Here is a 17,085-nt window from a genome sequence, read left to right as displayed (position 1 = left end):
CCTGCAGTGACGATTCCCCTTTCTGTGTGGGTGGGGATTGTCCCCTGTCTCTGGGGACCCGTTACAGAGGATGCTTTCTCCATCTGCATCGGATGTGTGGGGTGCTTTCTCATTAGCCCTGGTCGTCCAGGTTTGCCTCCTGGGGGAGAAAGGGGAGCAGAGTGGTTTTCTGGGTGGTGAAAGACCTTCAAGCGCAGGCTTAAATGATCCTCAAGTGCAATCACACTGGGTGTTTTTAAAGCACAGATATGGCACAGTGTGTGTAAGAAGGGAGGGCGCGGATATGCTGCGGGGCCAGTAGGAACCAGAAAAGAGAAGTGCCTCCTCGATGGTGTGTGCAGTGAGCGTGGGTTTTTTCCTCTTCCCTCCACAGCTTCTCCATGAAGTGCACTCTGGAGTAAAGTTTGCGTTTGATTGCCGATAGCCTCACGCTCCGCACGTAGCACTGTCATTAAGCCATCATCTCGCTGGCCGGCAGCCAGGGCTCGGCAGCTGAGGGGTGGGCGGTCCTTCCAAACTGAAGCAGCCTTTATTGATACATCGCGGCACTGCGCATGTTTATGGCTGCTAATTGGAGGCTTAATCTGAATATCCTTGAGTGAACTAATTCACTGGCAATAGCCTTTTAAATTTCAGGTCCTACCACGATGGCATGTCTGCTCTTCACAGCACGTTAATCTCTTCGGAAGCTGTATTGTCACTGCATGCGTGCAAGGCACAATGGCTGGCTAACGTTTCAGCCTAAAATGTAGTTTTAGGTCAGAGGATGATGTGAAATAAAAATCTTAATCTGATTTTCACCTTGCAGAATGCGAGACAGGAGTGCTGGGGAGCTGGAGGAAAGTGTTAATTGATAAGCATGCAGCAGTATGTAGATTAATTAAACATACAAGGAAGGAGGTTAATCCTTTTAATGATTAGAAGAGGCAAAACTGCTCACTGCAAGTATAGTTGGGGTCCTATGGCAGTTTTGGATTTATTTCTTTAAACATAACTATTTTGTTTTCTCCTGGCCATGCCAGAAGGCTGAGGACAGAATCTAGGTAGTGGTCTGAAAGCAAGAGGTGTTGGAAGAAAGTGAATGCCTGCAACCCTTTCACCTAGGGAACTAAAAATCTGATTTCTCTTCTCTGGAGCCTGGAGAGCTTCTGTCTGTGTCAGGTCCTTTGCCATTTCCTGAATAGCCTGTCCAATTTTGAACTCCCCTTGTTGCTGGATACTTCCCGGGATCCCAGTGAATCTCACTGCTGTCTCCAAAACTTGTTTTGCAAATGCTCCCCTCTCTTGGCAGCTACAGACAGCCATGGCCAACACAAGGCATGGCTGCTCTGTGCCTTCCCACTTCAACTTCACAGCAGCATTACGTTGGCATCCAGCTTGAAATTGAAGGACATCCAAATTTGTCTCTAAGTGGATGTTCTGCTGAGAAAAGAAGTAAAATAGGCACAAGCTGAAGCTGTCCTTCACATTAATAGGACTCTTCAGTTCATGAAGAACTGAATTTTGTTGTCAATCATTAGAAAAGCTTCCTAAGTCCCACTACAGATTCATATAATGGTGAGTTCATTTTTAAAGTAGTGTCAATCTATGACCTCGCTTCCTTACAGATAAACTCCATGAGATCTGAAAGGGACTCCTTCAGCTACCACTGGGTAGTGTGCCAGTTGTCAACAGCTGTATGGTATGGTGAAAATCCATGAACACAGCTTTCATGGGTAGTTCTTTGTTTCTGTTTGCTTCCACCCAGAAGAAATTCAGTAATCTTCTGTATTATAGAAAACTGAACGATAAACAAGAATAACCTGAGTATCTCCGCATCTTTTTCCCTGAAGATGAGAGCAATACTCTCCCTCACAATTCCCAATCTCTTGCTGGTGCTCAAAAAATTCTCCAAAATATGTCTCTGTACACCTGGAAACAGTAATTGAGCTACATTGGTGTATGTGTATGACCAAAATGGAGTAAGAAGGGAGCGATGAACTTTTTGGTTCTGGGGAGGTCTCAGTCTGATGATCAAGGTCATAGGTATGCAGGGAGGAGCAAGTATGAGACCAACTGGCTGAAGTGCTAACCATAGCAACAGGATTTTTTGTATAGTTGTAAGTTCTTGCACAGCATTAAGGTACTATTAAAGAAGTCCAACATACAGTGCTCCAGACTTCCATAAATTAGCTGCCTACCAGTACAGGGTCCTGTCAGTCTTTCATATCAAGTTTGCTCAGCATCATCTGACCATTAAGTAGACTATTGCCACCAGCATCCCAGGTACCTTCATGTTGTAGGGCTGCTTCCACAAGCTAATGAAGAAAGTCTTTGGTAGACAGTGCTTGAAGGTGAATTTCTGGAGTTTGATCTGCTTTGTGCTTCATGAAAGAAGGTATCTGCCCTGGGGTTTTTATTGTTATCTTTGGTGGCTGTTTTTACTTTTTTAGATGCTTTCCATACTGCTTGGGTTTAAGCATCAGTATGAAGATGAAAGTTGAAGTGGAAAATATACAGATGGCTTTCACCGACGAATTATAGTTCTTTCCCCAGTGTTTTTTAATTTCTGGAAACAGGCTCCTTCCTCACACCCTTCCCCCTCTCTTGCCTCCCCTGAGCAAGATGCTGATCAAACAGATAAGGATAAGTTTAGCTCTGTAAATCCAACAGCTCGTTTACTGAAGACTGAAAATCAAGTTACAGGTGAGGAAATGAGGTACTTCATGCAATACTGCCACTGAAGCCCATTTCATGTCTTGCGTGACTGAAGTGAGCAGGATTTCACCCTCCCACCCTCCTCTTGGAATTGGTGATTCCCTCTGCAATAAGCATGAGGCTGTCTCTGACTCTGTTTTAACATAATTTTCTTCCCTTTGTTCCCTCCCATCTCTACAGACTATCAAATTAGACCAATTTTCCTAGTTCTTGTTTCAGCATAGCAGCTGAGTGTTTTAACTTTCATAAATTCAAGCAAACTAATATTTAATAATGTTCATGAATATTTTATACTTAACCATTATATGCTACACAGTAGAAAACACTTGGGCGCAATTGGGTGCAACAAGCAAGTACTTAAGAAACACCCCGTTGTGCCTGTGTGTCAGGCAAGCCTCAACTGAGAATCTCTCGTCTTTGATCTTGAAATGTCAGACTACTCATGTTCTTTTAATGTAGAGCATGCTGTGTGCCTTTCGCTTTCTGGCTGTACGCTGTGCAAGTCTGCAAACTAAAACCAGCTCGAGTACAATATGCACTCAGACCTAAGTCAATCAAGTGAACTCCAGTAGTCCTCATTTCCTAAATTCTGCTCATGTGATTTTTTGTTTGCTCTTGAGTTCAGGATTGAATACCACTTACTGGACTGGAATTTGGTAAACTTGGAAGTATGCAGCCAAATAAACATATATGAAAGCTGCAGTGGTTCTAGCACTATTAATTCTTACTAATATCTTGGTTTTCCAGACAGCCACAATAAGTGATATTGTGAGTCATAGTTGCTTTGTGTCTATAGAGTGCCTTTCATCTAACAATTTACAAGTGATTCTGAATTTAACTGTTCGATGTACAAGCTGTATGCAGGTGTCATCTATGCTAGGGATCAACAATGGCAGCTATTCAGCAATGTCCAGGAAGAGTCTGGTGCAGATAATGGAAGAAGCATATTTTAGAGTGCTCAGTTAATGGGCAGAGGTGGCTTGTGTTGCCCAGGTAGAGTTGCACAGGTCAGCTTTCTCTGGTTGCACAGGGTGTAGTTTGGAGAGGAGAGGCTGGGATCGGTGTGGGGTTACACCACCACCTGCACAGCCTGCCCTGTGAGCATGTCAGGGTGCTAGCTTAGTGCAGGCAGGCAAGGAGGCAGGCATACCTGCTGCCTGTTCAGCAGTGTGAGTTTGTTTCCTCTTATGAGCATCTTCTAGCTGGGATATTCTCTGAACCATTTTGTTCCAAGTATCAGTCCACTCCAGCGCTGCTTGTTTTATGAAATGTAGCAGAATGATGCCTCACAGCATGGTCCTGGCTATCGGCTAAGAGAACTTGTTTTTGTCTTCCTAAAAGCATTGGAAGGCAGGGGGAAAAAAGCCTCTCTATGGAACTGTTGTTTTTTATCCATCTCCAAACTTCGTTGGTGTCTTGCTGTTTGATTTGCAGATTTCTCTGGCTGACTTGAGTGTAATACTTAAAACTGAATGATGAATAACTTATTTTTGAAAGCTTCTGTGCAGCATGGAGTTTACTGATGATTTCTGGCTCCTTACTAAAGCTGGTAATTGCTGCTTGTTTAACTGGTGGTTGATTTGCACCCTCTTGGGAAAGCTAACATCTCTGATAATGACAATGCAGAAACTGCAGTGTTGATGATTTGCTTTTCATTTTCCAGGTTTTGTAGGCTTTAATTTCTGATTGTCAGCTAAACCACTAGAGCATTGGTCTTCAAACTGTGGTGTGTGTGACTGCAAACATGGACATCTGCATATCAAAGTTTTTAACTGTTCAGCTGTTGTGTAAGACACTCATCTGTTTCAACTCAAAATAAGGTGGATTGCTGGAACTTCCTCTGAGTGTGTACAGTGGGATGTTAACCCAACTAACAGAAATTGCTGCGGATTGTATTGCCAAGTAAAAGACGCTGGGCACATTTCTCACTGGTGTTTGCTGTAGTTAGTTTAGGATTGGAGATGGTTGATGAGAAGAGGTGCTCCCCAAAAAGGAGTGTGCTTGTCTGGGCATGACAGTGAAAAAGGATAGGGAGAGGTTTTCATTGACACTCCCTCACCTGAGAGAGGTGGATGGTTTGATTAGCATGATCCAGCCTCCAGCTTTTGCAGCTAGCCCATGCACTAAACTGGCAGATGTTGATGTTCACCAATTACCTAAATTAAGTCTGGGTCACGCATCTCATCTCCTGTTTCTTGTTTGCTGTGAATGAATCCAAAAGTAGTGCTAACAGCTGGAGTCCCTGCTGAGGCCAGCTTGATCTGCTCTGGAGCTGCTCCAGACAGTGCTCTGATAAAGCTTGATATTGTTTCAACAGGCTCTAGGAGGACCAGAATGATTTCCCCTCATTGTTTAAGGTTTCGTTTAAATATTCGTCATGCCAGGAAGAAGGATATTTCAACTCTGCTTTTCTCCGTTTGCTGCTGCTAATACTAAAAACTTTTTCTCTTCTTAAAGTTAAGTTAGAGTGTGGCCAGAGCTTTTGATTTCTGTGGGAATTGCTCTACTGGTTCATCCCCGGGGGCTCTGCATGTTGTGGTTGCAAAAGGTGCATGTGGTAAATAAATAAATAATGCATCAATGTCTCAGAGTCAAAGCACAAGTTCTGCTAACAGAACATGCGTAGGGGAGGCCGGGGAAAACTCTGGCCAGATTTCAGTGGCAAGCCAAGCACCTAGATCCTTAAAGTGATTTAGCCTGAAGTCTATTATTTTTCAGCATCTTTTTGATTATGGTGTTTAAGAAATAGTAGCAATATTGGATAGTTTGGGGAGCAGTTCAGTAATCTTGCAGTGATGTTTGCTCTCCAAACAAAGGCTTCCTTAAGGTCTCTCTAACTTTGTGTTAACACCTTGTTTAATGTGCATCAGTCAATAATGGGGTTTTATTCCCCCTGTGCATCACCTCTTTGGGATCAGTGCAGCTCTGTGGAGCCAGCCTGTGCACTGGTGGCGTGGGTGCACGTCCTCACAGTGGGTGGCTGTGCTGGCTGCAGGTGGAGGCCAGCACCCCACTCCCCAGCTGTCCAAAACCACTGCCCCTCTCCCTGCCCTCAGCTGCCAGGGTCACGTTCCCTAGTGTGCAGGGACTCGGCCCAACAAAGGGTTACTGGCTTAATTATTCAATATAATCCAGTTTGCTTGGCCTGCGATTGGTGAGGTGTGGGCCTGCGTGAGCTGCTGTGCTGGCAGCTGGGACAGGGGGATGTATGAGGGGGGTTGTGCCCCTCTCTGAGGGTACAGCCCCTCTCAGACCACTTCTTCGTTGCAGGTACAGCTGGCTTATGGCTTCCACCAGGCTTGTCCCTATAACAAACTTGTTTCTAGTGCTAGGCTGTAGACTGGCCCTTACAGCTGTTCTCAGGCTGACAGTGAAGTGTAAGCTCAGCTACGGAGCTGTTTATAGCAACAGAACGACGATAGAGCAGACGGGGCCTACGGCAAGGCACCTTGCCAACGGCCAGGCATGATGGAAGAGGGTATATTACTGAGAATTAGATGCCTTTGCTGCTGTTCAACATGATCTCCTGCCCCTGCAATGCACCAGCACCAAAGCAGCTGTGGCCTGAGGTGCCTGGGTGAGGAGTGAGCTCTGTCTTATGGTTGCCTGCAGATACCGCTCTGCTGGCGGCTGTGGGGAAGAAGCAAAGCCAATTCCTACATCACTTGAAATGCAAAGCCATATTTTTGCACCTGTAGGTTTGCACACATCCTAATTGGCCAGATTGGCCAGCTCCTTTTGCTCCTATTGCAGAATCCATGGATCCACTGTGCTGGCTGACAGTGACTTCTGTCCCTGTCCCATCATGGCTTTAGCATGTGCTAGGAAGCAAAAAGCCAAAACCATAGGATTCTTAGATGTAAATCTAAATTGTTCTTGGTAAAGCCTATATTGCCACATCTTCAATGCTATTATTAACTGTGCTTGGTGGATTATTAGGGAAGGTTGTGCAAGTGGTGCACAATCACATCCTCTTCCATGGGACAGGCACGTACAATACTTCAGTATCTAAAGTTAGGATGTTATGGTCTGGATGGCTGGAAAACAATGGGTAAAAGATGTGGTTGGGGATGGAGGGTAGTGGTTAGTCAGTCATAGTGTATCCAGAGACTGGTAACAAATGCAGCACCACAGGGGTCTGTCATGGGACCAGTCCTGTTAACCTCCTTATCAGTGACCTGAAGCAGATGGGAGAGTGCAATCTTATCAAATGTGAGATAGCATCTAGCTGGGTGGATCAGTTAATGTGCTCGAGGGCAGGGCTGCTACTCAAAGGGACCTAGATGTTCTGGAGGAACAGGCCAACAGGAACCTTATGAAATTCAACATGGACATATGCAAAGTCGTGCCCTTGAAGGAAGAGCACCTTGCAAGAGTGCAGGCTGCGGGCTTCCAGGCAGTTCTGCTCCCTGGGGACCTTGGGGGTCTTGGTAGGCAGCAGGCTGAAAGGGAGCCCAGAGCGTGCCCCTGCACAGCAGCATCCAGGGCAATATTCTCAGAGCCCAGCCAGTAGATGAAGGGGAGTGATCATCCTCCCCCTACTCAGCCCTGAGAGATCACATCTGAATGCTGTGCCCAGTTTTCTAACCAGAGTTAGCCTCTTGTCTCCCATCATTCTTTCTGTTAACACTGGATGGAGATGTTGGAGGGGTGGGAACAAGACTTCTACTGCCACATTTTTAGTGGAGCAAACGCCAAGGAAGGTGACTGGTGTCACTACCAAGTAGTGCCTGTTATGAAGGAGCAATGCTGAGCCAAAGATCTGGTATCTAACCAGCAGTTTCTCCTGCTCTTCCCCACAGCCTGCTTAGGGTACTAATGGTGTCAACTCAAGTTTAATGTTTTCGCTGTAAAAACCCTTTTAAGACCTGTTGTTTTTAATTTGGTCATGTGGTTTGGAATAATTCATATTAAGCTTATCTCACCATTCAAGGTGAAATTTAAACAGTGAATTAAGTGATTATATCAGCAGCTCTGGAGATGATCAAAGAGGAGTATTCTTCTGAGAGCTGTTTGGTTAGTTCTGTGGCTCAGTCTGTGAAAGCAAACATGTGCTGCCCTGTGCAAACAGCACAAGAGTTGCAGGTTTTTACAGACTTTGTTCAGTGGACTTTTACCCACACCTCCTGGGGAACCTCACTTTGTGTTGGACCATGGGGACGTGTATGACAGAAATTGGAAGATTATTAATAAAGGATGGAGGTATAAGACGTGATGTCCTGGGATCACTTTCTGTTTTCATTTTGACTGGCAAATCAGTTTTGCAATGACTGCTTGGTTTTAGAAACCTAAGCAAGCTTCAGCTCAAACTGCTTCAAAGTCACGTAGCTTGTAAAGATCAAAAAGCTTGCACCATGCATAACAGTATTTTAGTTTCATTCATTTTTTTATACTGTGAAATATGAAGGATATTTATTTCCTGCTTGGAATTTCACGCTGGCTGATCCACCCAGCAAGAGAAACTTGTGTGAGAATCTCTTCTGGTGGGGTCTGTTGCAGCTTTTGGATTGACCATCTGAAAAATGCTGAGCTAAATTGGTGGTGGGATGATCAGAAAAGGAAAAAAAAAAAAAAAAATCTCTGAAAACGTATTTCTTACAACCTTTATCTTTCAGGCCATGGTCGCTTGTTATCCTGGAAATGGAACCGGGTACGTTCGTCATGTGGACAACCCAAATGGTGACGGGCGCTGCATCACCTGTATTTATTACCTGAATAAGAACTGGGACTCCAAGGTGAGTGAGCCACAGGGCTGAGGCAGACCATGAAAGGATGATTACTTCAGAAACAGAGCTTTGGAACTGTTGGCTGTTTCTGTGAACTGTGGTGAACTTGAACAGCTGGTCCATTCTTCATCGCTTTACATTTATTTTTGTGGTGTTTATAGCAACCCCTTGGAAGTAAGAATCTGAACTGTTTCCTTATCGTTCTCTCTCCAATCCCACACACATACTGTTTTGTTGTAATAGAATAACGACCTAAGCACTGGGCTGCTGGCACTTATACTTTGTTTAGAGAAGAGAGTAACGAAGCACTAGAAAGAACCATAATCCACTAAGGAGTAAGTGGATTCTGGGAGCAGAATAAAATGACAGCCCAAATTTGTGACTGTAGTATTCTTCATGCTGTTCCTTCAAGCTGACCTACAGAGGATCTTCAGTCAGCTGCACTTGGGGTTTTCATCCTTATGATGTGATGGGAAAAAGCACGTGGCTTGGTTTGTTCTCTGCATCTTTGACTCCACCAGTGGGTCTCCTGGCAGAGCAGTGTGCTTGTTTCTGCTTGTATTATAAAACAATGAAGTCAGACTGGAATTTACTGTACCTTGAAGTTAGAAACAAAATAAGGGTTTGTAGAACTGCAAGATGTCTTTTTACATTTCTGTTGTTGCAATGCTGTGCAGCCATTTACCACTACCAAAAAGAATCATTTTCATTGTTCTTTTTGCAAATTGCCCTGTTTTCTCTCTGACCTGTTTTGCCCAGTATTAGGTGGCTTCTCTTTAAAGAAACATAAATATTATGAACTCCCAAAAGTGAGCTCAGATTTAGAGACAGTGCCACTAAAAACTCTGTGCTGGATGAAAACACATTCTTTTACAGGGAGTGTGATTAGGAAACATCCCAATACAATGAAATGAAGAAAGGAGATGTAGAAGAAAATGCAAATATCTGATTTGCTTTTTGCATTGCATGCTTACTGTAATAGTGAGGAAGCACCTAACTGGACAATAAGAAACCTCTCTGAAACCCATGATGCAGGTGGAGAGTAGTGCATGGTTGTGACCTGAATACTGTACAAATGTGTGCTGGAGGAGATGTGCTATAAGATGCTCTATAACTATGTTGGCATGTGAAAGCAGCTGTGTGGCTTTAAACCCAACCTAATAGTTTCTTACTGAGGTTTGCATGCCGTGTGGAGGTATTAAGTCAGGTCAGTGCTGGGTTGACAGCATCTTCTCTGCACTTTGTGCTGCAGCATAAAAGCCTCCAAAGAGTCCTCTAACAGCAGCAGGGCTCATCTACATCTCTCACAATTTCTACAGTGAGTACAGATCTCTAGACTTTTTCCATGAAACCGGTGGCAAATGGAAGGTGAGAAATGTGGTAGGGAAACCAGGCTATTTCATAAGCAGGGGAAAGAATGGCTGGAAGATTCAGGGAACATATTATTACAGTGAATTACAAATACAACAATAAAGACTTCATTCTTCCTAGGGTGTAAAAGTTAACTCATATGATTGGATATGGGCTCTGAAATACCATGAGCAGCATCTTGCACTTGTTGGGGGTGAGAGTCTGATCTCGCACTGGTGAAATGGAACATCCTTACCTCCCCTGTGGTATCCACTGCTTCTAGAGATGTGACTGGGAACTCAGAAGTTTATGGGCATTTGTGACAGGGCCAGTGTTTTCTTTATCTTGAATCATTTACTTTAGCCAGATGTTTATGCTGAAACATTACAAACTGTTGAGGTGGCCAGGAGATGTAGTGTACAGTTCCAGTGTTGTCATGTAACTGTCTTGGTTATCATTAAATGTTTATTCTGTTTGTTGGGTGCTGAGGAGGGAAAAATAAGTCATTGTTCACATGAATATGTGGGTGTTTATATGTGTATAAAGTAACCTTTTCCTTCTCTTTCAGCTGCATGGTGGAATTCTTCGGATATTCCCAGAGGGGAAGTCCTATGTAGCAGATGTTGAGCCAATTTTTGACAGGTTGCTTTTTTTTTGGTCAGATCGAAGGAACCCACATGAAGTCCAGCCTTCTTATGCAACCAGGTAACTAGTATATTTGAGACTTGGCCAGGAAAAAGCAAAGCATTTCTTTGACCAATATTATGTTGTTCGTATCTAAAATTGTGCTATCATGTTTAAACACACATGTGTATAAAAAGATTGTTAGATTTTGTATTTCAGTCACTGGAAATATCTCATCAGTTGAGGAATAGCAGGCATGAATGATAAGGTTCCTTATGTGATGGGCGGGGGGGAAGCCCTCTGCCAGTGACAGGAGAAGTCTTGCAAGCCAGGCAAAGCTATTTAGCTGGGAGATGCTGGGTTACACTTTTGCCCTTGTAACACTACAGGGATTCTTCGGGCTACCGTCTGTCAGCAGCCTATGAAAAGCTGATGTGACGTAGGGCAGCCCCCAAGCTGCCTAAAGGCATCCCAGAACAGAAAAACATGCAGAGGTCTGTAGGCTACTTTTGCCCTCTGTTACCAGGGGCTGTGCACTCTTATGTGCTTCCAAGCAGAAATTCTCACCTATATTTCTGTGCTTGATAAAATAGACATTTAAAAATCTGTCTATATTTGTCTTCAAATATGTGACATTTGTATCATATTTTTTATTTATTAATCCAGTTGTTTTATTGTTAGATTTCTCTTTGAAAATTAAACTTTAGAATGATGCTCTATTTTATTAGTGAAAGTTGAAACAAATGTACGATTTTTCTTTTACAGGTATGCCATGACTGTGTGGTATTTTGATGCTGAAGAAAGAGCAGAAGCCAAAAAAAAGTTCAGGAACTTAACTGGTATGACTCTTAAAAATGTTCACCTGAAATATCAAATTGCATTGAATTTTTTTTTTCATTTCCCCCCGAAGGCAGAGACAGACTGGGAATAACTCTGTAGCTAGATGGGTATGGCATTCATTTTTCAGAAAGCTTTTTCATCTAATCAACAGTCAGTGATTTTATGTGAAGTGGAAAAGTTGTGAAAGAAGAAAATTAAGGCCTGGCCTCAGCATCCGTGGTGAGAAATGTGGTAGAGGTGGCTCTTGATTTTTTTTTTTCTCCCAAATGTGCAGCTGAGATTGTCTTACCTTAGGTAGCTGCTCCAATCACTGGGAATCTCCAAGCTCTTTGGTTATTTGGAAGCATAGTTAATCTCCTCCAAACATTGCTTAGCACAGTCATGAGACTTGCATAAACAATTTCATAATCATGTTTTCTAAATGTTCGAGCTGAATAGGGCCTGTCTTCTATATTAATGAAGGGCATCTGTGGACTGCAGTAATGCAAAACTTTTTTTGCAGTAATGCAAAAAGGGTTTTGTCTTTTACTTACAAGTAATTTCTGTGTGGGCACATTCATAACAACACTGGAATGTATAGATTATGAGTTGGAAAGAAACTTAAGTTCAGACATACATATAGGTGCACCTTTTGGCAGGCAGTTGCTAGCATAACTGATCGAGATACGAACTGCCTACTTTCAGCTGGGTTTCACAAATAGCCTAAAGTCAGCCCAGAGACATTTGTGCAGAAGCCCAGGACAAGGTGACCGCAGCTTTCCAAGCTGCAGTGCCTGGTACTGCACTACTCGCATGCAAGTAATGGACGAGTGTCTAGATGTGCTCTGACACCCTATGTTCACACTCAAAGGTATGCTGGTTAAGTCTTCAGGGACTGCTGCAGGCAGTTTCTCAAAACGCAGTGTTGCTCTCCTTTCAAATGTGTACTACACAGCTGGCAAAATCATAATTAGTCAAATGCTTTTCAGAATAGACTGCTGTCATTTCTGTAGCTGGCAGGCAGAGCAAATAGAGGCTTCACCTGTCATGAGCAAGGGGCTGAGGGCAGGTGAGGGAAATTATTGCAAATCCAGAGTCTGAAAGTTTATTGGCTACTTGCATACTGCATGATTTGTATTCAGCTTCAGCGGGGTAAATGTACAAAACCTCAGTGTGACTAACTTATTAATATGTTGATTCATACAACAATTCAGTCCATGTAATGAACTTATTTCAAGAGTCTGAAATGGGAAGTAATATCCATTGACAATAAACCAACTTTATTATGTTTCATTTTTGGATGAACCCTACCAGAACTCTGACTTAACCTTTTTTTTTTTTTTGTATCTTTTCGATGTAGATGCGAGGAAAAGAGAAGCGGCTCTTAATGAAGATTAATCAACTGTTTCTGAACTTTGTGAAGAAATAAGACCCCAAAGATGACTTCCGTTTCCAGTGGACCATGGCATGTTCTTGTTATGCACAAGAATGCACTGGTTGTGTCTCTGTCTAGTCTGTGCATCTTATATTGACGGTACTTAAGGCAGCCTCCTGTCATGCCCTGCGTCTGGCAGAAGGAACCCTTGTTTTCTGTTTACCTTTTGCTGGAAAAAATAACCAGGGTATTAATTTAAAAAAAAAAAAAAAAAGGTAGTGGCTCAGCCAACTGGCTTTTGATCACTTTGTAAGCAAGATAACAATCATTGGAACTAGTGGGAAAAACCTGAGTCTTATTTGCACTTTATAGGAAAAAAAAATCTAGCTCAATGGGAAGGAGCTTTACAAGTTTAAAATCTGTGGCAGACTGCTGATGGCAAGGAGAGGTATTGGAAATGTGATACTAAAGTGGATTTTTGTGGAGTGTCATTTATGGTATGTCCTAGCTGAACCTATCGATGCTCATTGCTTTGCTGTGCAGAACATTGGCTCAGCTCTCCTGTAGCATGACTTTCCAAACAGACTTTTGTATTCAGTCATCGCACTTCCTGGAGTTTGATCACTTTTCAAAAGTTGTGTCAGAGCTGTGCAGTTGCACTGCCCTTTCTGTCCCAGGCTGGAAGATGAAGTGCCTATGCATCTGTCCACAGCTTTGTAAAACCATTTCCTTTCTGTTCTGAGCTGGATTGGTTTTATGTTGTCTATTTTCACTGTTTTGTAAAGCAGCTATTACCTCCCAAAAGTCTGAACTTGGAAGGCTGATGGCACACAATGTGTTGGCACTAAAGGCCAACAGTATGCGGAGTTTGTCATTTTAATGATTTCTCCATCTACTATATCTAGTATGACACAGATGTGAATCTGAAATGAAAAGATGTGTCTGGCAGTCTGACAAACATGAATAATGGTTGACTTAGACTTGATTTCTATGCTGCTTATCCTTAGTTAACACATTTGTTTATCTTTGCATGTGTATGTAATTTCAATGAAACAGTGATTCAGTTTCAATTGGTCTTTTATGCCAGGTAACTATTTCTGTTATGCTCAAGCCATGAGAGATACAACAGATTAGAGTTATTCAATTGGCAGAGCACTTTGTTTCCTCCATTATTTTTCAGAACTTATTAACTCAGCAGTTACTCATCGAGTCCATCTCCTATCTGCCTAAGCTTCTACAATGAGCACTTACTATGCAGTTCAGAACAGCTCTTAATGAAGCTGAGAGCTAGCCGTGGATGTATTTATCACTCACACTAATTGTTCTCAGCCTAATATGCTCACTGATACACATGCACTTGCATTTATTTGTCTCAGGTTGTCAGTGTACATCAGGCCCTACTATTCCAGATCCCTTCTTTGGTGTCCTCTATTTTTGTGCCAACTGCCCACAGTGGCAGAGGTGGTCTGCCCAAGCTGCCAGTCCCTGAACCAGTCCACCACACCGTGCTGGTAACGGGCCTGAGTCTGTTGCACCTCAGCTAGGGAATGAGCAGTAAGCATGCAATGGCTGCTATTAACCTGTACTGACAGAAGGGTAACAGCTACATAGGACAGAAAAGAAATAAATTCCTGGACATTAACAACAACAACAACAAAAAAGTAATAGAAATAGAGTATTTCTTAAGCAGTTCTGTCTTAGAAGAAGCTGGACATCCTTCAACCTGTTCTTGAATTTTGAATGTAAATACAGTAGTGCTAAGAAACTCCTCATCCTCTCTGGCTTCTCCCGGAGATCCAGCTGTGGTTGTATGGACTAGACTTCATTCAGCCTGACCACTGTGCACCTTAAGAGAGGAATATGAGGGAACTTGTGACAAACACTCTTATAACTCAAGACTAGAAAAAGACAAATAGTTTAATAAATGTTCTTTAATGTTGAAAAGGTATTCTGCTATGCTTGCAACTAAATAACACTTAGACTTGAAGGAAATTTGACCATAACTTGAAACTCTCATTCTGCAATGTTTGTGTTGTAGAGAAAGTTAGGTCTCTTCCCCAAAAGTGAGAGGTAGCCCTCTGAAAGATGGTAGGAGTCAAATTCTCTGACAGGGGCAGTCAGGGAATTACTATTCAAAAGGCAGGAGAAAAAAAAATCCCTGCCTGTTGTATTACTATGCAAAATTAATAATGGCACATAAGTTTTAAGCTCCTGTATGATTTTAAAGGGGGCAAAGACAGCTAAAACAGAGCAAAGCAAGTCTTGCTTTGTATTTAGAAACTTTAAAACAGTGCACTAGAAAGAGATGTTAACAAAAATTTCATTGGAGCCTAGAACAATGGAAAAATGATGGGCCAGAAGGGGAGGGGACTTGTATAAAGTCTGAGAAAGAAAGGTACTTTGGTTACCACTGTAGCTACCATCTGTCTTCAGCAGTGGGCAGCAGTGTGTGTGGTGGATGGAGGATGGAACAGTATAGGTGCATTTATTGTAAATAAATTACGTTTTCATTATTAGCCTATGTCTTCCTGGCCTAGATAGAGGAGAGAAAGTAATTATCCCATGGCAGAGAGCATTGCCTTTATATTTAACATGTATAATGACACAGAAAAAGTTGAGGGCACAGGGCTCTGAAACCAGTTCCTGTCCTCCATTCCAGACCTCTGCCCCATTTCCAGATCAGTAGCACGATGTCCTTGAAAACGCTTAACTGGGTGGTGGTGGTGGTAGGGAGTTGGTCATGTAGGAATCCAGTTGTGATGTTTTTTAGGTAGATTTCTCTTACCTGTCTCTGAAATTGTTGCAAACTGCTCTGCAAGAATGTAATTGCCTGGAGAATCGTGGGGGCAGCAGCAGCGTGCTGTGGTACAGAGGGCATTTCAAGGAGGCTCTTTCCTTTGGGTTTTGTCTTCATGGTGAGGTGGCTGAAACATCTGTGGTTAAACAGCACTTGTCATCCAGTTGTGAAAGTATTTTCCTCTAAGGCATTTAATTTCTAGTCCTTTGAGTAATGTGCCTTCAACATTCCTATCTTGTAAGATGTTACATGTCATGTCCATGACATTTGAATTTCTCGTGGCTCTTTAAGAACTATGGTTGCCTTTCCAAATGCATTCAAACTAAGGAGCTGTGGAAAATACATGAAGCCACCAAGTCACAATTTCCAACAGGTGGGGTTTGTTGTGCAGTGAGGAAAAAGGCCAGGAGACAGTACTTAAAATCAAGAGACTATTTGTATTAAACCTATAACCAAACTTGCTGGCCTTTTGGGCACGGTAGCCTCTAATCTCGTTTTCTCTAGATTACTTATGGTTCTGTGATGAATGGCCTCAACAAAGTAGTTTTTAAAAAGGATTCACTCTGTTTTCTGCCCTATCTCTCTTTAAACAGTTCTAGTCCTTTACTATTGAGTTTTTTTAAAATTGTTGGAATATTATATATAATATATATATTTGTTGTTGCAAAATAGCTGGCTCTAACACCACTTGCATCTAGAAGAAAATGTATCTATTTGCAGGCAAATAACTAGTTTTATTTTGACTGTGATGTACTCCCAGCAGATATCTGAGAGTGAGTTATAACTACATCTTCTCTTGTCAGGTTGTATGCTGGTCAACAATGCTGGCACTTTGCATTGGATTGATATGGAAACCTGTAGTAGTATTTTATCATGCATCACATTTTGTGTTCCTGTTACTCTTTTAAAAAAAAAAAAAAAAAGGTGGCAGGAGTCAATAAACACTGGGTTGTGTTAAATGTGGTCCTGTGTAAATCTTTTTGATCTTGTCTTACTGTGGCTAGGGTTGTGGTGGGTGCAGGTGGTGGCATGTAGCTGGGTGAAGCACGGTGACACTGCACAGAGCTGCCACTGTCCCCAGCTGATAAGGCAGAGCTCCATTTGCTACAATCAGTTTGGTACATTCCCTTGGTCACTCCCTGCTATTCTGAAGTTATTTACCTTGCTCTAGTGACCCTATTCTTGAAATGCCTATTTGTTTTCACAGTCCTGTTGAACAAGACAACATTCTCATGGTTCATTTGTCATATGATAGGTTTTATTCTCCTTCTGTCAGCTGATAGGTTTTATTCTCCCTACTACTTCTTCAGGCGGAATCCCACAGTTTTCTCCTGCAGCCACGGGGGAGCCTTCTTACCACTTCCACTGGTGTTGCAGTTGAGTGAAAGCCAAGACATCTTCACTCAACTGTTGAAGTGTGGTGGACTTTTCTGGTGCCTTTGCAATATTGTGGAAGGTGGGATTTCACACACCCCAAGTAAAAGCAGGCTTTCTATGGTGGAGAGCTTGGTTTTGACTTATTTATTTATTTTGCTAAAGAGGGGAGAGAACTGAAGAAAACTTGTCACTTCCTTTAAATGTTTCACTTCCACTGAGGAGTACTTAAAGCATATGGAGATGACCTGGGTAAAGCAGAGGGGTTTCTCTTCTGAGCTTGCTCTTTACTTGATGAAGCTGGCCCTTGGCCATCCAGCTGC

The 17,085-nt window shown here is 42.6% G+C and overlaps 1 protein-coding gene across 1 annotated transcript in view; it reads left to right on the top strand.

The window, feature by feature from the left end:
* The window catches only part of EGLN3 (egl-9 family hypoxia inducible factor 3), a 28,666-nt gene extending 12,319 nt beyond the window's left edge, over positions 1 to 16,347 (top strand). Inside the window, exons 2-5 of the mRNA XM_068684460.1 lie at positions 8,313 to 8,432; positions 10,342 to 10,478; positions 11,163 to 11,236; positions 12,577 to 16,347. Of these exons, the coding sequence (XP_068540561.1) occupies positions 8,313 to 8,432; positions 10,342 to 10,478; positions 11,163 to 11,236; positions 12,577 to 12,614 (369 nt within the window). The 3' untranslated portion in view covers positions 12,615 to 16,347. The remainder of the gene's footprint in view (positions 1 to 8,312; positions 8,433 to 10,341; positions 10,479 to 11,162; positions 11,237 to 12,576) is intronic.
* The last annotated feature ends 738 nt before the right edge of the window (positions 16,348 to 17,085 follow it).

Source organism: Anas acuta, chromosome 5, assembly GCF_963932015.1.
Source record: "Anas acuta chromosome 5, bAnaAcu1.1, whole genome shotgun sequence".
Lineage (NCBI taxonomy): Eukaryota > Metazoa > Chordata > Aves > Anseriformes > Anatidae > Anas > Anas acuta.
The sequence above is the reverse complement of the archived record's forward strand: the minus strand, read 5'-3'. Positions and strand labels throughout refer to the sequence as shown.